Below are 21,950 nucleotides of genomic sequence, written 5' to 3'. Positions count from 1 at the left end.
ACATAAGAAATTGCCATACTGGGTCAGACCAAGATCAAACCCAACATCCTGGGCTTGATCTTGGTCTGGATTAGCTATAAGCCAGGTACTTATAGCCAATCCAGGCTAAAAGTACCTGGCAAGTACCCGAAAACTAAGAAGATCCCATGCTACTGATGCCAGTAATAGCAGTGGCTATTTTCTAAGTCAACTTGATTAATAGCAGTTAATGGACATCTCCTCCACGAACTTATCCAAACCTGTTTTAAACCCAGCTACACTAACTGCACTAACCACATCCTATGATTAGTTTTAAATGTGCCCCTTGCTAACTTCATGGAGTGCCCCCTAGTCCTTCTACTATCTGAAAGAGTAAATAACCGATTCACATTTACCCATTCCAGACCTCTCATAAAATACTTTTTATCCACATTCGGAAGTATTCTCATGTTAGGGAGTCAGTATTTAATAAAAAAGAAATCATGGGAAGTCTATTACCTTCACTTTTCTAATTTCTGGGAAAACCCTGTCTAAGCACTGGTGAACTGAAATGCAAGTCTCTGTAATACTATTTCCTCACCATGGGCCATAACCTAGCAGGTTTTATCCCATACAAAAACGGACTCCGAAAGTATTCTGTTATTTTTTATATTCTCCTTTCAATTGCATAAAAATCACTGGCAGAAAGGAATATTTCATTTAACTTTGCTAAGGATCTAAAGAGAGCTCTTGTCCCCCATATCCTCATGCTTCTCTTTCATAATCACGCAGATGGTAACTTTATGGAATATGTCCTATCTGCAGCAGTGCCTCACCAGAATGACAGCATTCACATTTACTGCGATTTCCAGCACAAGCCTTGCTGTGTACTATTTTGGTTTGGTTTTTTTTAGGGAGGACCTATATTTGATTTAAAAAAAAAACAAACCAAAAAAACCCCTCCAAACTTGGGAACTGAGATGGTATGCCGAGTCTGGCGCACTTTTTCAAGTCTTTTGAATAATTTCTTTAATTTAAAATACTTTTTATCCCGCACTATCACCGGTTCTAGGCGGGTCACTGTCAAAATCAATAATGCGTGGGTGCTCCATCAAATAACACCCCCAGTTGGCAGGCAAGAGGAAGAGGGAGACCCAAGAGACACTGCAGGCCCTAGCCATGTTTTCCACTTCAGTTCAAACCTGATGGTGCTCTCTAGCAGTACCGGCAGTCACTCCCTACCGTTCCTCGCGTGCTGCTTTTTCCAGGAGTACTTGCACAGCATTTTTTGGGGGTGGAAGTTCCATAACGACAATAAATAGGGATTATACAAAAACAAAGTCATAGAAATAGTTACAACAATTAACCATTAAGATCCAGGTAGGGGGCAAATGGCTTCCCCCCATGGAGGACGCCCATGGCTGTGTCTGTAATCGTGGGAATTGAGCTTCCTCATAGTTGTCTGGCGTTCTAAGAATGAACGTCTGTGAATGAAACTATGGAATTTAAAGCAATAGCACTATCTGGACTACTGAAATCAATTTGCTTGTTACATTTCTTTATTGATTTCTCCGATCTTATTCCCAAGACCTTTTTTTTTCTCAGGCGTTCTTTACAGTAAAGGATTGTAAGGAATGCCTTATGTGTCTGACCAATTGTCTGTGTGATTTTTCCATCTACCTATGAGAGAGATCTTATGTGCGCAAATCTTCTGCCCTCAGTAAGTTCTGCAGGTAACAGGAAATTAACACGCGGGCTTTTTAAAAACAAAGACAACAGCAGGCTTCATCAATCAAAGATACCCAGACCTACAAGCACACCCCCTTTCCCAAACCGCCCTAAAACCTCTCTCTACATGCACACCCATAGCACCCATCCACATACACTCTTGGACCAATTCGCATACCCACCCTTACAAAAACAGCACATAAAAAATAAATACATGAAATTACTGGGAATGAATAACACAATAGGCTAGGAGTCACCAACCCTGGACCTCAAGATTTTCAGGATATCCACAAAGAATGTGCATGAGATAGATTTGCATGCACTGCCTCCATTGTATATTAATTGTAGATTTCCTGAAAACCAGGCTTGTCTGTGGTTCTTAAGGATCAGCATCATCCATCCCTGCAACAGGTAGTGTAAAGAATGCCTTTGGAAATTTGGTGTACTCTGTGGCGGGTTTAACTGAGCTCTTTTGTCATATTATTTGCTTTGCTAGTTGTAGCACTGTTTTGTGCTCGTTTATTTGTGATGTATCTGTTTTTTTATTACTTTGTATAATGTTTACTAAATTTTTTTGCTTTCATGCTTTGCAATTATATATGTGATTATAAGGCTGTAAACCACTTGGATTCTGCCTTTAACAAGCATTGTATCAAATTCAATAACTAATAATGATGGGAGTACACCTTTCCAATTTTGTTGACATCTGTATCTTTCTATTCATATATTAGTATTTTGTAAATAAAAAGCATGAACCATTTTATTATGGTTATACACTTTTTGAACAATTACATTTCTCGAGTTGGCTCTGTGAGGGAAGACTGGTAAGAGGAGTGCAGTTGTACAGTGTCGGCGATTACCCTCCTGCATAGCCTCAATATCTTTATTTATGCTATGGCAAGATTTTTGTCAGCCAGATAGGTTCCTTTACAACAGCTGATGTTAAGCAAGTTTCTGTTGTTTGCCCCACCATCAAATTTATATTCTAAAAACCCAATATCCCTCAACCTGTCATCGCGTGCTGATTCCTTAATTACATTCCCAGTAAACCAGCAATCATTGACCATTTCTCACAGTTTGGTGGCCCAGGGCGCTGGCTAGTCCTGTGCACATCCCTTGAGTTAGCTGAGCCCATGCATGCTCTCCTCACATTCAGATGTGACATGCAAAACCTTCTGATGTTTGCCAGGCTGCAGGAAACGGCGCAGAGTTCTAGCTTTACCATGTCTCATTGGCCACCTTCTGCATGGATATTGTGAATGGTGCCATTTAACGGTACAACCAGCTGGCTTGTGTGCATACATGAGATTTAGAAATAAACAAACCAAAAACATTCTGCTAAACTTTTTAACAACTGTGAGAGCATGACTAGTTCCAGCATACTTTAAAATGCTGCCTGTAACAATGTAAATGGATTTTCTATACAAAGTACCCAAGTTCTGTTTACAATATTTCCAAAAACAGTAAATTTCTGAATGCGAAATTACAGGTCGCTGCTTTTTGTAAATTATAGTATAGCCTTTTCTGCACAATGGACTTTTATATGCACAAAACCTGATTTGTGCTTCTTTGTGTGCAGAAAAGATGATTTATGTGCACAAAAATGCTTTCAATGCAGCAAACAGTTTTTGTGCACATAAATCATATTTATGTGCAGAAAGCATGCTTTGTGTGCACAAAGAGTTTTCTGCACATAAATCTTGAATACAGGTTCCGGCCCGGTACTCTGGCTTCTGCCCATAGCGTGATGCTTGCACTGGAAACTTCACCTCATCTCTTACCAGGGGTACAGTTTCCAGGGCTAAGAAAACAAGAGTTAAACCGACACATTTCTCTGTGATGGAGGGTAAGAGTTAATGCCTTCATTAGCATGGGATTTCCATGCGAGGGCACTAAGCAGAATACACAGTTTTACATGCATTTTCTGTGTGCATAACTGCTTTCTGCATCAGAACTAACCTTTGTGCATGCACTCTGCTGATTGAACCTTGTTACATCAGGCCCTACATTTGTCTTAGTAAGCAAGTTAAAGAAATCGTGTGTGTGTGTGCGTATAGAATCATTTAAAAATATAAAAGAAGTTCTATTGTAAATGACAGCTGATGGCTGCAGGCTCTAAACTAACAGTGGGAGGTGCCTGGCCCTGCAGTTTAATGACAGACTCACTGTCTCAAAGCTGAAGGTGACATTTTTAGAGACTGAACTGAATCACCAACTACTTTAAATGCAAACCTCTGAACTTCTGCTTCCAGGAAAAGATTCCAAAGGATGATCTCTTAATATTAAGAAAAACAGAAGCTTTTTGGGCCTGATTTTCAAACCTAGATGAGTGGGGGGTTTTGAAAACTGCCCAGGGGGGTGGTGTTGTACGTGCAGAAGAGACTCCACGTGGACTTTTACGTGCACTAGAAAGAGGCATGCTGAGAGTGGCGGAGGGGTAGGGAAATCACTTATGCATGTAAAGGTACACGTACATGTTTATATCCGCTCTCCAGCAGATGTAAATGCATGTGCATGCTGGGTTCTGTGCGCAGCTGCTGATTTTCAAAGTGGACTTTAACATGTTAGTACATGTTGAAAATTAAGGCTAAAGTCTGGGTGCACTTTCTACATGCAGAGTTTAGCCCCAGGTGCACTGTTACCCTCCCTAAGGGAGCTTCCTGGCAGTGCTGGCACAGTTGAAAATGGTTTCTTTTGGGTTTGTGATTAGGAGATGAGCAATCTTCACTTCACTTCAGAGCATGTGCCTTTTCTTTCAGGTGCAGCTTTAGGAATAGCCATAGTTCACCTGCAGTTACTGTGCCTTTGGAAGCAGATGTGACCAGTGACCTGGTGCGGATGGAATGTACTACTCCCTTATTTCCTATGGATTGCAGAATTTCTTGGAATTTGCACTTAAAAAGGTAATAAATCTGAAGAAACAAGGTTCAGCAAACAAGCTGTAGGTGGGATCTTTTTATTGGACTAACTCAATACATCCATGATGAGCTTTCTAGAGCTCTGAGCTCGTCAAGTGGACTAATTCGGCACCCACAATAATTTGCTCTGGTGAATCCGAGACATATTTATCCATGTCTGTGCATTTTTTTCCTTTGCTTGAATCAGACTGCTGTCAGCAATTTGAAGAAAGCTAGGAGAGGAGGTACCACCCACTACCCAGCAGCAATTAAGAGTGCTGAGAGGGCAGCTCCTCTGCGCTGGGATTTTTGCTTCTTATCGCCAACTCAACACATCTGCCTTCACATTTTAAAACATGTTTCATTTTGTCTTTTTGTAGCCTACTGGTACTTTCTGATGGAAAAGAAAGCTGATGAGATCAGGGTGTGTGGTTTCCCTTAATATTTGTGTTTGATGTACTATCCACACTAAATTCTGATGGGTAGAATATTATGTGCGCAATTGTCATACCCTACAAACTTTTTTGTGGCGTGTTTATTTTGCATCTGATTCACACTGGTATTTTTTTTCAGGGGGGGGGGATTAATGTATTTCACAGATACACGTGCACAATTACACCACCTAATGACATTTTTTATTTCCGTCCAACCCACATCAAATTCTCTGGAGCAATCGAAGGGACATGAGGACTCTGACAGGAATTTTTTTTTTCAGATCAATGCTTATTTGTGGACTATGTAAACAATATTTTTTTTTAAAGATTATTTTGGGTGGGGAAAATAGGATCTTAAGAAACAGTTCAGGGAAAAGGGATTGGCATGGGGATGAGGGAGGAAGGGGATAAGGAAAGAGAATCTCAGGGATAGGGGAGAGGATATAGAATGGCAGAAGGTAGAATGACAGGATTGAGGGGAGGGGAAGGAAAGGAAAGATAGGATCAGGGGAAGAGAGATGAAAGGATGGTGAGAGGAGAAGAGAAAGGATTACAGGACGGAAGAAAAGGAGCAAGGAAAGATTGGTTATGGGGAGGGGAGGGAGAAGGGGAAGATTGGAAGATGGAGGGCTGGGGATGGAAGATTGGAGATAAAGAAGATAGAAAGAGGTAAGGAGGGAGGAGGGATTGGGGATGGGGGGGAGAAGGTAGAAGGATTGGGAGGTAGAGGAAATATTGGAGAAAAAGGGAAGGTGAAGGGATTCAGGACCAAGGGAGGGGAGGTCATTGTTGGGGGGAGGATGGCAGAGGGCAGAGAGGGAGGGGAAGGCTCAAGGATGGAGGGAGGGGGAATACAGGAACAGCAGGGGCACACAGAGTAAAAGGAATCTCATGCACGGGAGGAGGAGAGAGTATCACTAATGGGTGGGAGAAGATGCATCCAGGGGAGGGGAGGGAGAGAGAATAAGACATGGGAGATAGAGAGATGGGTGGAGGGTTCACTCTCATTCTCTCTCACCAGCTGGCACAGATCTCGATAATCCCCAACGTCTATCCATCTTTCATCCATTTCCCACCAATGGTCTCCCTCCTTCCCCTCCTGCTAATGGTCACCTTCCTCTACTTTCCCGCTGATGGTCATCCTCCTCTTATTGCCCCCTCTTACTGTCACCTTCCTTTTACCATCCCTGGCCAATTGTCATCTGCTCTTATATTCCCACCAATTGTTGTCCCCTCTTACCACTCCCACCTTTGATGCTCGCCCTCCACTCTTCCTCCTCTTACCCCACTAATTCTTCCTCTTCTCCCCATGCTGATTGACCAACAGTAGGGGGAGAGTGGTGGTGGATTTAGCTGTTTCCTCCTCTGTAACCTAGGGCCCAACTTGGGATTTGAACATAAGAACTTGCCATGCTGGGTCAGACCAAGGGTCCATCAAGTCCAGCATCCTGTTTCCAACAGAGGCCAAACCAGGCCACAAGAACCTGGCAATTACCCAAACACTAAGAAGATCCCATGTGCAGCACCATACTGCTGTGCAGTTCAAACCTTCCCAGGTTGGTAGGGGAGAAAAACATGTCTTGAAGCACAGATGCTCCTCTCCTCCAGCCTGATCCATGCATGTGCAGTGGAAGGGCTGGGAATGCAAGGAGCAACCCTTGGTCTCCTGCGATTCTATGGGAAACCTGGCAATTTCATGCCAAGGGCCGAATTTTGACTCTTGCCATGGCTGCAGAATTGTGGGAGACCAGGGACCTTGGTTATATCCCATCTGTCAGCCATGGAAAGTAGGCTTCTTATCCAAGTCAGTTTCTGTCATCTTCTTTGGCTCTCTGCCATCCTAGATAGATGAGCATGCAAGTTCCTCTAATCTACCCTGTGTGGGTTCAGAGCTGTAAACTATTATAAGTAATAACCTTGGGGGTTTTTTGAAGCAGTGATTGACAACTGAAGGTAAATATGTGGACAGTAGTGGAGGGCCAGGTCATTAATATAATGCTGCCGCTTCCCAGGTCTAACAGTTCAGCTAATTCATGCTAATCCAACAGCATTCAGGCATAGCAAGCAGGGCTTGGGAAACTGTGACTGCATGCAGGTTCTTGAAAGCCAGATTATCGTCTAGCTCTGCCAGTCTGTTGTCACGCAGGCTGTGGAACATTGTACATTTAGAGGTCACTGGCATAAGGGTGTAAAGTTTCAGGTACCTTTCTGCCCACAGCCTTTTTACTAATTGTCAAGTATTTGCGCACTTTCACTTCGAAAATTATCCCGGGAAAACTACTCAGGCACATTTACGCCTACTAATGTGTGCTGGTTGTTTTCTCGTAGAAATTTAAATGCATTTTTTTTTTTAAATAAAATTGAAAAGGATGCACATAAATGATAAGTCTGCCCAAACCTCCCTGCCCCCTGAAAGCACCTGGTATATGTAGGTATAAACCAGGCGTGCACAGTGATAATAGTGATAATAGTAACTGGTGTTTTATTTTTATTTTTGGTACCCTTTTATGTTATTTTAATGATATTTTTACATATTTAGTTAATGTATATTTATATGTCATATTTATTGCTTTAGCCCCTGAGGCAGCCCCAAGAGGGGCGAAACACGGCCAGAGTCGGGCATCTGTATGAATATATGTCTCCACTCAAATAAAAGGTTATTTTTGGACTATTCTGGTGTCTATCCGTATTGTTGCCCAAATGGCGTTTGTAGACAACTTACCCTCCTGTTTCAGCAGTGCACAGGGTGTATACATGTATTTATACCCTCGGGATCGAGTGGGCATACAAGAAGCTATTTATGCAGGTAAAACACATTTTACCTGCATACACACCTTTTAAAATTACTTTTTAGTGGGGGGAGGGGGGAATCCCAGAGCTCTGTTCCATAATTATGAAAGATTTCAACCCGCCCGTAGACAACCAAGGCCTGCTTAGCACTGCCAGCCTACATACATGGTTCCCACATTATTTAAATCAATGAAAGTTTAGTGGAAGTGTCTAGCTTGACCAATATCAATAAACCTTAATAAAATATGATTTCTGTTAGAGATAGATACTCTATAACAATGTCGATTTTAGGCACTGGTATAATGTAATAAAGACTTTCTTTAAATAAATGTAAATATTTACAAAGGGGTGCAACACTTGGATAAATGAGATGTTCAATTTCATGGAACAATTTGATGAGCCTGTAAAAAAAAAAAAACAAAACGTACACTTTTGTCAAATTAGTTTGATGAACCATTTCAAGGCAAAATTAAAAAAAAAAAAAAAAATCTTCTTGGGATTATATCTGCTTTGGATTTTTTGAAAATCTGAATCAAAATATCTTGCATTTTTTTTTTTTTTCTAATTTGCCCCCAAATCCATTGGAAACCAATCTCACAACATTTTCTAGTGGGTCTGGGAAAGTCTAACCATTCTGTCAAACACAAAACAAACCTGGTGCAAATGTGATCTTGAATAGTTTTCACATTTTTATGATACCGTAAGCCAAATGTTTGTTTGTTTTTTTTATAATGGTTCTAAAAAACATTCATAGGTACTCTACATTGTGTTAACAGACATAATGACAGATGCCTAAACTTATTATGCTTGTATATTTGCACGGCCAACAAATTCTTTTAAATAAATAAATAAATAAATAAATACATACATACATACATACATACATGATGTCGTATCATGCTGGTTTAGGGGACAAAAGCTTGGTTTGCTGGCACTGGAACATGGGGCCCATGCTATGATGCTGTTTGAAAATGCCCCAGCTTTGGTGCTCTTGAAAGAAAACACCCACAGCCAGTGCTCAGCAGGACTACAGCATCTCCAGTCAGAGGTGAAAGGAAGGCTCTCATACAGTCTTGCCTCTTCCCCCTTCCCCTGAGGTGCATGTGGAGCTGAAGTGGAAGTGCCTCCAAACCAAAGGAAATGCAAAAGAGCCAGCCAGCCAGCACAGAGGAGGACGGAAGGATTGCTCTTCCTCTCCTGGACAGGTGAGCCCGTTGCCTCAGGGACAGGAGAGGAAGAGGGTTCCAGCAGACACAGTGGCTGCAGATCTCTGGCTCCTGAGATTGGGGAGTCTGCCCTGCCAGGAGAGAGAGAGAGGGCAAGGGAGCCATCACCCAGCACAAGACAGGTAGGGAATCTGGGAGAGGGAGAGGAGTAGAACACTTTAAAGAATCAATGGTGAGAAAGGTGTGAATGCTGGGAGGGAAGGCAAGCAGGGTGAATGCCGTCTCTCAGTCTGCAATGCAAACCTTGGGCTGTCTGGCACCTATTTCCTTTCCAAGTGCCTCTGACATGTATGAAAGGACTAGGGCTAGGGCACAAGGGGAACAGTGGGCAAAAGGACCATTGCTGGGGGAGTGGATGGGGTATGAGGGCATAGAGGGTTGTAAGAAAATTGAGGGATAAGTATAGAGGATATGAGAGAACTGAGAAGGAGGACAGCTGGAGAGGGGCACAGAGACAGACACTGCAAGCGAACCAAGGGGAAGTTGTGTAGTGGGAGAGGGTGTGTGAAAGAAAGCCAGGAAGATAGAAATAGTATCCAAATAGGTTTCTTCTTTTTTTTTTGCAGGTTCATTCTCAGGAGGGTGGGGCAGAATATAAGGAATGCCACACTGGGTCAGACCAAAGGCCTCTGACAGTGGCCAAACCCAGGTCACAAGTACCCGGTAGAATCCCAAAAATAGATTCATTCCTACTTGCGCATATTTGGAATAAGCAGCAGCTTTCCCAAGTTTACATGCCTGGTTAATAGTGGTTTATGGATTTTTTTCTCCAGGAACTTGTGTAAACCCTTTTAAACCCAGCTACGCTAACTGCTTTCATCACATCCTCTAGCAACAAATTCCATAGTTTAATTGTGCGCTGAATGAAAAAAATATTTTCTCTGATTTGTATTAAAAGCGCTACCATTTAGGTTCATGCAGTATCCCCTAGTCCTAGTATTATTGGGAAGGGTAAATAACCATCCCCTGTTCATCTGCTCCATCTCATGCAAGATTTTACAGACCGTTATCATATCTCCCCTCAGCCATCTCTTCTCCAGTTTGTAGAGCCCTAACATTTAGCCTTTCATCATCATAGGGGAGCTGTTCCAGCCCTGTTTTGATCGCCCGTCTCTGTACATTTTCTAATGCCAGCATATAATTTTTAGATGGGGTGTCAGGAACTATACACAGTACTCAAGGTGCAATGGCACCATGAATCTGTAAAGAGGCATTATGAGAGTCTCTGTTTTATTTTCCATTCCTTTCCAACATCTAACATTTTGTTTTCTTTTTTTGATCGCCCCTGCACGCTGAACTGAGGATTTCAAATTATTGTCCACAGTAACTCAAAGCAGCTCCTGGGTGGTGACACGTATTGGGTACCTATAGTTTGGATTATTCTTTCCTATATACATCACTTTGCACTTGTCCACATTAAATTTCATCCGCCATCCGAACACCCAATCCCCCAGTCTTGAAAGGGGCTCTTGCAATTTCTCATTATTGGCTTTTATCCCTTTTCTAGATCATTTATAAATATTTTAAAAAGCACCGGTCCCAGTTCAGATCCCTGGGGCACTCCACTATTTATCGTTCTCCACTGAGAGCCAAGACTATTCCCTCTTAATCTATTCCCTATTCTTTAGCCAGTTACCAATCCACAATAGGACACTGCCTCCAATCGCATGAATTTTTAATTTCCTAATGAGTCTCTCACCAGGGATTTTGTCGAACACTTTCTGAAAATCCAGATGGACTATATCAACTGACTCACCCTTGTCAACACGTTTTTTAACCCCTTCAAAAAAAATGCAACAGATTTGTAAGATATGACTTCCCTTTGCTAAATCCATGTTAACTCTGCCCCATTACTCTGGGTCTATCCAGATGGCCAATAATTTTGTTTTTCAGAATATCTTCTACCGTTTTGCCTGGTACTGACATCAGGCTCACTTTTTGAAAAATGAATCCTCAGGAATCGTAGCTGATTTGAATGACAAGTTCGAGATTACTAGTAAGAAGATAATTGAGTACAATTATTTAAAATTTGGGTGGAAGGGGGGTGCCTCTAGACCTGAATCTTTTAGCTACATGATCTAGTACAAAGTAGCCTCTCACTCACCAAAGGGGGTTATTAATATAATGGGAAAGTGACATATCTGAGAAAAAGATTTGTGGTTTCCTCATAGCCTTTTGTTTATGTAAATTTATTTTTAGCCTTTGCTGGGCTATGGTGTAAAACTGGGCCTTCAATCTTTACAGTGCAGTGGCTGATATTTATTTGCATGGCTAATCCCATTGCTCCAATTTGCATCTTTTTACTGTGGTCCCACAATTATCAACAAACATCAGCTGCTCCCATATTAACAACGCCCATGGGGCCTCTTAACTTAAAAAGCGAACAGAGTTTGCTGAGGAGTGCCTTTGTGGATAGCAGCGCCTGTCTCTGGACAGATCTCTCTCTTTTTTTTTTTTGCACATAAGCTGTGCACCGAGTGCAACAATTAGAAAAGGATTAGCCGAAAGGATACAAAAACGTTAGCCAGGCAAGCAGCGAAAGCATTAGCCATACTCCACACCAAAACAAACTGGTTAGAAAGGGTGACGCGGAAAAACAAGCGGACAATCACACCACGTTGGCAAGAATCACTTTTATTACACATTGTTAAACTGTAAAGCTGCTCAGTAATTTAAGTCAAACAGTACCATCCCTTACTACAAATGCAACGTGTATATGTACATAGCCTCTATTTACACATACTGCTTTCCAGTAAGAAAATAATAATACAAAAAAAAAGCTCTCTCTCTTTCTGCTGGGCAGAAGATGCAATACTGCCACACCGTCTACAAACCACCTCTCCTGGTCACGTGACAGTCCCACACCTCTTTTATTAAACAAGAACCATGTACACAGTTTGCACTCTGTTCTACAACCCAGAGCTCTTTGAAAGGTGTCCATCGACACACTGGAGCTTTGGTTTTTGCGTCACGGGCAGGACTGGGAGGATGGACACAAGGTGGCATTCTGGCTCTTCCCACCTTCCCCCAATGCTTTGGCTGCTTTTCGGTCAGTGCAGTCCAAGCAGAAGGTCTTTGAAATGTGCAGGAGGGCGGATCATGCTGACATGCAGTATATAATGTGGCTACTCACACAAGAGAAGCCCCTTCAGTACTGCTAACAAAATTGTCACCCCCCCCCCCCAAAAAAAAACCAAAACAAACAAAACAAAATCCTGAAGTGTTCTAGTGGAGTAATGTTCAGATGCCCACATCAACGTCAATTGAGGGCATATCTAAGCCCAGAATGCTCCTTGGCAGATGACATTTGTTAACAAGCGTGTCAGGTTGGTCTTCCTTCTGTTGCCAGGTTTCAGGTTGAACTAATGCAGTTACTGGGTACATGCGAAAAATTGAAAAAAAGCAACTGTTCGGTGCTTATCAAGCCAGTCTTGGAGCCCTCCAGTGGAGGCAGTGCATGCAAATCTATCTAATGCATATTTATTGTGGATATCCTGGCTAGGGGGGTACTCCAGGACTGGCTTGAGAAGCACTACAGGATGGTGCAAACCCAATACAATACGATGCAGGACTTGTGTTTTTTCTTTTTTTTTTTTTAGATGTCCAGAATACACTGGAAGAAAACCAAACAGTGAACAGATTTGCTTGGCTTTGTGAGCCTGTGTGAAAGCACCTGCTACTCCTTCTTGGATCGGTGAGCGGTAACATTAGCTGCGCATGGGTGGGACCAGAGCAGTCAGTTGAGTACGATGGGGAGAGAGGGGGGTGGTGGAGGAGGAGGAGGAGGGATGGGATGCGGCATCCACCTGTTTAGCTGTGCCGTGTTTGAGAATGTTCACTGTTCACTACTTTGAGAAGCCAGGAAAACAGAGACTTTCTGCTCCATGGGAACTGAAGGTAAACATTATCTTGTTTAATTTTTCCAAGCCTTTAAAAAATGAATGCTGTTTAGAGGAAAGAAGGGAGGCACAGAAGGAGCGATTTAAAGCAAATGTAAAATACTGACCACCTTCTAGAAAGTGTTTCATTAGAAAAAAGGGCAACATTCAGACTGTCTGCCTTGGGACAAAGTCCTTGGGTATGTTTTACCCGTGCAATTTGAAACTTGTGGTGGGTACAAAAGTACCCACGGATGTCTGCCCCTGCTTTCTGTACAGGTACTTCTTTCCTGGAAAATAAGTGCATAGAGTTATCCACACGTTATTTACCAGCCCCTGGGGAGCACCTCCTCGAAATGTCCATGTAATGGAAAGACGTGCAGACTTTTAGCCATATTGAGGAAAGGTAGTTTTCAGATGTAAATGCTCCCGTGGCTTCTTTACAGTCGCCCTCTTCTTTATTCCCCACCTCTCCTCGCTGCCTCATGTTGCCGCTGGCATTATGGCTATGTGTGTGCGAGACACTTCTTGTGGGGGCAGAACCAGCCCGAGCCGATTTAGGGTAACCTTTTTTTTTTTTTTTAATTTATTGCACATCATGCCATAATGCACTGGGGGCTGATTCTGGCTACTACTGCTACTACGACATAAATGGTCCTCACCGGCAGAAAACAAATCGATCCACTGGTGGGAACAAAAGCAGTGGATATGGATAACCCAAAAAAAAATAAAGTTAAAAATTGTCTACTTCTAAAGCTTCCCTCTACTTCCTTTGCTGTTAATGAATAGGGAGCATCTCAAGGTAGAAAAAGAGAGAGGCTTTAAACAGAAAAAACCATTCTCCGGTTTCTCAAAGTATGGGGGCTGGGTCTGGAACAGGCTGCCACTGGGTATTTGAGACGCACATTTTGCCCAGACACTGCGTTTCTTAAGTTTCACAGACTGTGAACGTACTTGACGGTCCAATCGCATTTAAGAGTAAAGAACATTGCCTGTGGCTGGCGAGCTGAGGATGCCACCACCACACATGGGCGGAGAACCCACACAGTTTAGGATCCTTTCTGAAAATCAAACAATGAGAACACGCCACCAGACACGCTTCCAAATAGGACACGCTGTGTTCGCCAACAGGTTTTCTACTATTTAAAAAAGATTAAAATAAATTCTCTAGTTTGGTAGATGGTGTAAAAAAAAAATATGTTAAAAACCCCTTTAACATTTCCTAAAAATACCGTATGAATTCAGGATTTTGTCTAGCTGTAAAATTATGGGAAGCAAACACAACAATGCTTGAAGCGATGGCTCAGCCAGAGGATGAGAAGGAAGAAGCATGCAGGCGAATGGAAACGAGACAGCCAAGCGTGAAGAGACTCCATTTTTTTTTAGCTGAAGCACGGGGGCGGGAAGGATGCAAGCCGTCCACAGAAAGCACAGCGCGTGCACGTCAGAGGCTTTCTGCGCCGTCATTACCATTCTCCAGGTTTTCGCTGCTTTCATAGCAGCCCGAGTCACGTGGCGAGCATCCGCTCAGACCCTGGCCATCGAGGAGAAGTTTCTCCTGGGACCCCGAGTGGTCACTGTTACCTGGACAAAGACAAGAGGTGGAAGGCAAAGGAGAAGAAATTAGTAAAAAAAAAATTAAAAAAATTCATTGTAATTTAGGGCGAAAAATAATTCTGTCAACAGCCCACTGCTATCTTCGTTTCAAGATCAGCGTCATAAATGCACCCACGTTCTGGATCGGACATGGCTAAATAATGGAGGCAGAGTTCTTTCATCCTCCTCTAACTGTTGGCTGCATACAATGAGGGCAAACATTTGCCATAATTTGATTTCCATTTGAAATAAATAATTTTAAATTACTGGGGGTGCGGGTGAGGGTGCTCTCGCCATATAGCATACAGCTGATCATGTACAAAAGTTGGATTTTATGTACTTCTGCCATAACAACAACAAAACCATGTAAAATGCCAATTTTGTAATTTCATGTAACCGTATTCCTCTGGGAAGAAGGGCTTGGCATAGTGTTGCTGTCCAAAGGCCACTTCTTCATCCGGGCCGCACAGGCGGTAAGTAGGAGCCGATGCTGCTTATTCCAGCTTCTGCCAGAAGCAGAAGCTGGAATAAGCAGCATCGGTCTAGTGGCTATCAGAAATAAGATGAGGAGCAGATGGCCCCCAAACCACTGCACAGTATCGGCCCCAGTCCACGGTCAGCAGTTGCAGGGACCCACAGGAGTAGGGTGAGCAGCAAGAGCTGGAGTCTGTTAGGAGCAGGAGGCAGAGCAGTGTCAGCCCCCACAGCCTGAATAAAGAGGAAGTGTCCCATTAGTCACAGGGGCTGGAGGAGGTGGCTGCTGCTGGCCTTGTCCTTCCAGAGGGAAGTGAGAGATAGCATCTGTGTGCATATGTGAAAGACAGTGTGTGCGTGTGTTTGTGATCGTGCGTGTGTATGAGAGAGCATGCGGGTGTGTGCGTATGTGTGCATGAGAGCATGCATGTGTGTCGAGAGTGTATGTGAGCATATGTGTGTGTGTATACATATGAGCATGTATGTATATTTACGAGAGGAGAACATTTGTGTGCAGCAATCCCTCTCCTCTTCCCTTCCTAATCCACGACAATCTCAGGGCATCTGGTTGATGTGTCTGCTGATTTGAAATATTTTATTGGTATTTGTAAAAATTTTATGAGTTTTAAATTATTGGATGTTATTCTATTCATCAGCTGTTTTGAAATATTTATTCTTTTTATTAGTATGGTTTTACAACTTTTGATTTATATTTCTTGATTTTATGGTTTGATATTTATGAGGAATGTTAATGTTTCTGTTGCACTAACTACATAGCCTGATTTGTGATTTCCAGTTCAGTTTTTGTTTGCACTTTTTTATTTATACTTCATGGTCTTTTTATTCTGTATTTGGTGAGAGTCTGTCTGTGTCCTGCATGTGTGACTAAGATGAAGAATTCTGCTAGCATGTAGGTTCTATGTAGGGATGTATAGCAGCCTCTCTTGTTTTGTTTTTCTAATTGGAGGTATATTGTGATTTTAGCCTGGTGTATTAATCGCAGTGTTGCCTTTTCATAGGTAGGCTTGTTGTTTGAGTGCTGGCAGTTTTTACATGGGAGATTTATTATATTGAAATTGTAATTCAATTTATTCACAGCTTTCTGAGGGCCAAACCCACACCCAACACACATATCAGTTCTTAAGAGTCTTTTTGATTTTTTCACAGGGTTTTCTGGTTGCCACCATAGAGTGCATGTAAATACAATATACATCTTAAAAGTGATATTTTTACCTCTAAGACTATACTTTCAATCAGGCCGATTCAGTACGGTGCGCTCAGGCCGAAGGCAGGAGTTAATTTCGGCCAGCACTGGGAAAGTGTACAGAAAAGCAGAAAAAACTGCTTTTCTGTACACCTTCCGACTTAATATCATAGTGATATTAAGTTGGAGGCTCCAAAAATAAAAATAAAAAAATCTGCCCGCGGCCCGCGTGTTGGAAAATGGACGCTCAATTTTGCCGGCGTCCGTGTTCCGAACCGGTGGCTGTCGCGGGTTTGACAGCCGCTGTTTACACCAGTAAGGAGGCACTAGGGACGCGTTAGTGTCCCTAGCGCCTCATTAGTGCGGGTCCTCATTTGCATACTGAATCGCGTACCCAGGAGAGTGGCCTGGGCGTGCTTTGGGAGAGCAGGTGCTCACCTCGGAGCGCTGGCTCTCCCACGCAGTTTACTGAATCGGCCTGAATGTTCTTTTCCATATAAAATCTATTATAAATGCATAATTTTTAATTGTGTGTGGGAAGGGTGTAGCTGGAGGGGGTATGGGGCAACAGGCTATATGTTTCTCCCAGGGAATCTAACATCCTTGCACCAGGCCAGAGCTGGAAGGAAATATGCAGCTCTATAACTGGTTCAATGCAGTAGTGGCAGCCATTTTCCCTCCGAGTCCTCAGGCTCGATCAATTCACCTCCAGAGAAGTACTTCCAGGCCCTGTGTGCTTCACTGGTCAGGCCTCCTACACATCAGTGCTGCTTTCCAGAGCCCCAGGACTGGCCTGGACTTTCAGTCCTGGAGCATCTCCCAGCCAGTCTGGTGTTCAGTAGATCCCCCCTGACATGCAGAAGGTAGATTTGCATGTGCTGCCTTCACTGTATGCAGAGCTATCTCAGGCATATTCATTGCTGATGTCCTGAAAACCAGGCCTGTTAGAAGGTACTCCAGGATCGGTTTGAGAAAACTGCTTTAGACAACTCTTTGTGGTAATGTCTCCTGCAGGTACTACTGCTTTAACATACTGGTTTTATATGCGTTATGCTAATGCCAAATGATGTACAAGGCTAGAGATGGTTTGCAGTAGATGCGTTTTAGTGTCTCCATCAAAGTAACCATTAGGCAGCAAGAGACAAACCTCTCTTTGTTCAGAAACTGCATTACTTTATTAGTTTTATACAGTAATTTTATTGGACATTTTATTTTTTATCTCTGATATTTACTTGTGTTTACATTTCATGTATGTGTTATTAATATTTGTTCATATATTTTACTGTTTTATTTATGATTCATGTTTTATGTATTTTATGTTTGATTTTAGGAATTGAAAATGTATTAGAAGTTTTATGCAAATGTTGTAAACCATTGTGATGGAACCCACCGAATGATGGTATACAAAAACTTGTAAATAAATAAATAGAGTGAAAAATGTCCATTTTGACCTTCATGTGCTATGCCCATGGGAAAACCTCAAAAGATGTAGTGGGAAGGCCCAGTAAACCATACATTGATATTCCTCTGGGCACTGGGTTTTCTCTGTCTGTCTATTTTTAGGTTGTGCTGGACTAGCTGAGGATACTCATTCACTTAAAGCTCACATCAAGAATCATAAGCTGTTTCTTTATTTTTTGTGTGCCACATAATGTCCCTTGAGTGGGTTTCCCCTTTATTCATGATAAGCAGAAAAAAATATCCCTTCTCCCTTTCGTCATCCTAGGAAGAAAACCCAGACTTACTGTCATACTCCTGCAACAGCTCCACGGCAGTGAGGAGGACGGCGCGGTGCTCGGGGTCTTGAATGTTCAGCTCATCCAGGTCTTCCACCTCCAGAAGCTTGAAAGTGTCCAAGTCTTCATAACCATTGAAGAGGAAGGTGGGCATGTGCTCCTGCAAATGAACCACGAGACGAGTGAGTGAAAAAGTGAACAGAAAGAGCTCTTCCGTTTTACCTCAAGGTCTCGTGTGTGAACACAATGTTGCACACTTCAGTGTTCCTTAACCATGCATGCAGACAGTAGACAGTGATAAAACCCTCCTGTGCAGAGAAAAGGAGGAGAGGAGGTGAACCTGAAACCGATAAAACAGAGCAAACAAAAGCTGCTCTGCTCCCTAACTGGCCCCCTCCCCTCCTGTATTTCAGGGAAAGGCGGGGAGAGGGTGTGGTTGGAGCAAACCAAGCAAATAGCTGTCAAGAGCACCTTGGTAAGAATCAACCTGTATGGTGTATCCCCACCTTCCTCTTCCAGTGCCTTATGTTTGCCTGCATGATTAGTGCACATTGTAAAGACTGGAGGAGCTGTGTTTTTAAAGAATTGTTCTTTGGGTGGTGGGGATGTGTAAGGACTTATGATTGTTGGTTTTCATTATCAATATCTTAAGTGCCCCGAGCCTCAAGACTTTTTTTTTAATTTAAATTTTCTTGAAACTTTCCAAATACAATATTTAAACACTTATGCCTCTGACTGAAAGCCATTTTACATATTTTTTAATATTTTGTATGTATATGATTTTTTTTTTATTATTTATGAATTTTACAATGTTGCATCAAGTATTAAAACTTGAAAGGAAATACAAGTGATAGTATACTATTTATCAGATATTCGAAAGAAAATACAAATTTCTAATACCACGTATACAAGCCCACAATAAGTGATCCAAGATATACACAATCCAAGAGGAAATCAAGATATAACAACATGAAGTATTAGCAATAATGGGTCAGTATACTATTAGAGGTCAAGGTTACAGCTATATGGAGCTCATACACCAGAAGTTGGAGAGGAGCTAAACTGAACTCCACCTTTATGAGTAAGAAAAGCTCTTAGTTGAGATGGATGGAAAAATAAATAGGAAACACCCTGGTGTTTAATCAGGCATTTACAAGGAAATTTTAACACAAATAGTGATCCTATCTCAAGAGCTTTAGGTTTCAATAACAAAAACTGGCGTCTTCTCCTCTGGGTTTGTCTCGAAAGATCAGGAAACATTTGAACTTTACAGTTCAGGAACGGCTCAGATCGATGTGCAAAATATTTTTGGAATATCCATTCCCTATCAGAGTCAAGCAAGAACGTAACGATCAATGTTGGAAGGCCTAGCCAAATTTTCATCTGACTGCTCCAAAACTGAGGAAATATCCATCTTAGGTGACTCGGTGGGTAGTAAAACTTGCATATTGCTATTATGTAGTGATGTCTTCTTTGACTGAGGTATATAGTAAATTGTTAGAAATTATTGGAAGTGCAGCTTCTGGGATTTTTAATATTTCTAGTAGATACCTCCTCCAGATATCTTTGGGTGATGTAAGAGGAATTTTTGGAAAGTTAATACAACGCATATTTTTTGGCGCGTATTTGGTTTTCAGTGTTCTCCAATTTAAACTGAAGAGATTGATTTTCCTTGATTAGCGCTTGTTGAGTATCAGTGAAACTCTCAACATGAACTTTAAGAGATTCCCATTTCACTTTATGCTCACCAATTTCTCCCTCGTCTGTCTTCAACCATTGATCTAAATCTTGAACTGTTTTAGAGATAAGATTTACTTGTGCTGAGATATTTAAATTCAAAACATGAATAGTGTCCCATATCGATTCCAGACTAAATGATTGAGGCCTTACTAGCTCTGTTAACCAAATAGGTGGGTAGTTAGCAATACCCTTGCCGATCTGCTGGGGGGGGGGGGGGCAGCTCCAGCTGGAACCAGTCCCGCAAGCTCTAAGCTCGAACAAAAGGCTGAGGCTTCTCATTCCACAGATGTGGGCTCCGTCAGATACTCACTGCGGGTGCCTTCCTCCGATATCTCTGAGTCCCGCAGCAGCAGGTGGAGTCGAGCCTCAGTGGGGTTAACGGGCAGAGTCCTCTCTTCCAGGGGTAGAGGTATATGATTTTTTTTTTACTGTGATTTATTTATTAATTTTAGTGTTATACAACCCCTGAGGCAGCCCATGTTTATGGGCGAAACTCGGCCCGAGTCGGGAAATCTTGAGCAATTTGCTACATGAGCAAATAAAAATCTGTTTCCTTGACATTGATCCACTACTTTTTTGCTTGTGTCTGACTGAAAGCCAACTTTGAAAGGTTATGCTGCAGTTGCAGCATGGAAGAAGTGCTGTTGAAAATAAGGCAGAGTAACAGATAAACATAGAAGGACCACTTGGTCCACCCAGAGGAATCTCTAGACAGAAGTATTTGGAGTGGCAATAAGGATGCAAGTCAAGTGTGGATGAGGGCAAGGTAAAATGACATTTAAATACTCATAATGCCTCCTGCCAATAAACTGGCTATAAAAGATACAATAAGAAAAAGTCCCAAGGTCCTTCTGTGCAATTTTCAACCTCCCAGTAAAACAACCATTAAAATTATTTGATAGCCTCATTCAACCAATTCTTCTATATGGATATGAGTGAAGTCTAAAGTCCTCTTCTCTGGCTACCATGTGAAGGAATCCTCTTCTGTCCTTCCTGCATCAGATGACATCTGAACTATGCATTGCAGGCAGGACAAAAGAGGTACCAGGGCTGGCAGTGTAGACAGTGGGCTATGCGCAAACAGTTGGCAACCCTATCTGAAAATGGGATGGCAAGCATTTTTTGGAAGTGGTACTTGCCACCCTGTAGGTACATCTATGGGTCCACCACATCTGCCAACTATCTTACTTAATTTGTGGTCTCCTTTACTTTGCCATTAAGGTCCCTTTATGTCTATCCCATGCATGCTTGAATTCTGTTACTGTTCTAGCTCCTATAACCTCCACTAGAAGTCTGTTCCAGGTGTCCTCAGTGAAAAAGTATTTTCTCACATTCCTTTCATCAATGCCATAGGATGTTACTCATATCCTTTTAATATTCATTCCATGGAAAATGCTTTCTGATATTGTATCATATCTCCTTTCTTCTAGAGAGTACACACTAGTGCTCTGTGCTGTCAGGCAGGAGATGTGAGTTCAATTCCTGGTGCCAGCTTCTGAAGCAGATCTAACAGGCCCCAGAAAAACAGGCCAAGCCCAGAGATGTTCTAAAGTAACAAGAACTAACCATAGAGGACATCACCAGCAAGCTTGCAGAAGCAAAATGTTTCAGTGTCCTTGATGCCAGATCAGGAGACTGGCAAATAAAACTAGACTAGGAAACTCCAAGCTCACAACCTTTGACACTCCACAAGGAAGATACTGTTTTACTCGCCTGCCATTTGGCATTCACTGAGGTCAGGAAGTTTTTCAGAGAAAACCGGATGAAATATATGCAGATCTTCATGATATTGCAGCATATGTGGATAACATAGTAGTATAGGCCACAAGAGTGGAGGAACATGATATCAACTTAAAAGTCGTGCTTCAAAGATCCAGAGAAAAAGGGTATCAAATTAAACTTAAAGAAATGTACAGTAAGAGCTAGGGAAGTAAAATACTTTAGTCATGTACTGTCAGCAGAAGGCCTCAGGCCAGACTCAGCAAAAACTGCAGCAATTTCAATGTGAGACCACCACAAAATAGATCAGAACAATTTTAGGATGGCAAATTAACGAGCAAAGTTCATTCCATACCTTGCTGATACTGTATCACCCCTATTTATTTTTTATTTTTGAACATTTGATATTCAGCCTTTTCCCAAAATTGGTCTTAAGGCGGATTATAATAAATTTAAATGAACAGAGACATTAGAACAGCTTACAGGCAAATCAGATTTGCAATTAACATAGCACTGACATCCAGTATAGGCAATCTCCATTTCTGAATAGTTTTCAAGACTTAGTTGTGT

At 42.1% G+C, this 21,950-nt stretch overlaps 1 protein-coding gene across 6 annotated transcripts in view; it reads right to left on the bottom strand.

Annotated features, from left to right (window-relative positions):
- The window catches only part of SASH1 (SAM and SH3 domain containing 1), a 590,251-nt gene that overhangs the window by 21,911 nt on the left and 546,390 nt on the right, over positions 1–21,950 (bottom strand). For all 6 annotated transcript variants that reach the window (XM_029594048.1, XM_029594049.1, XM_029594045.1 and 3 more), the window contains 2 exons: positions 17,931–18,081; positions 14,382–14,495 (listed from right to left, as the gene is read on the bottom strand). In XM_029594048.1, the coding sequence (XP_029449908.1) occupies positions 14,382–14,495; positions 17,931–18,081 (265 nt within the window). The remainder of the gene's footprint in view (positions 1–14,381; positions 14,496–17,930; positions 18,082–21,950) is intronic.

This window comes from Rhinatrema bivittatum, chromosome 3, assembly GCF_901001135.1.
Source record: "Rhinatrema bivittatum chromosome 3, aRhiBiv1.1, whole genome shotgun sequence".
NCBI lineage: Eukaryota > Metazoa > Chordata > Amphibia > Gymnophiona > Rhinatrematidae > Rhinatrema > Rhinatrema bivittatum.
Note: the sequence above shows the minus strand (reverse complement) of the source record. Positions and strands in the feature narration are given on the sequence as shown.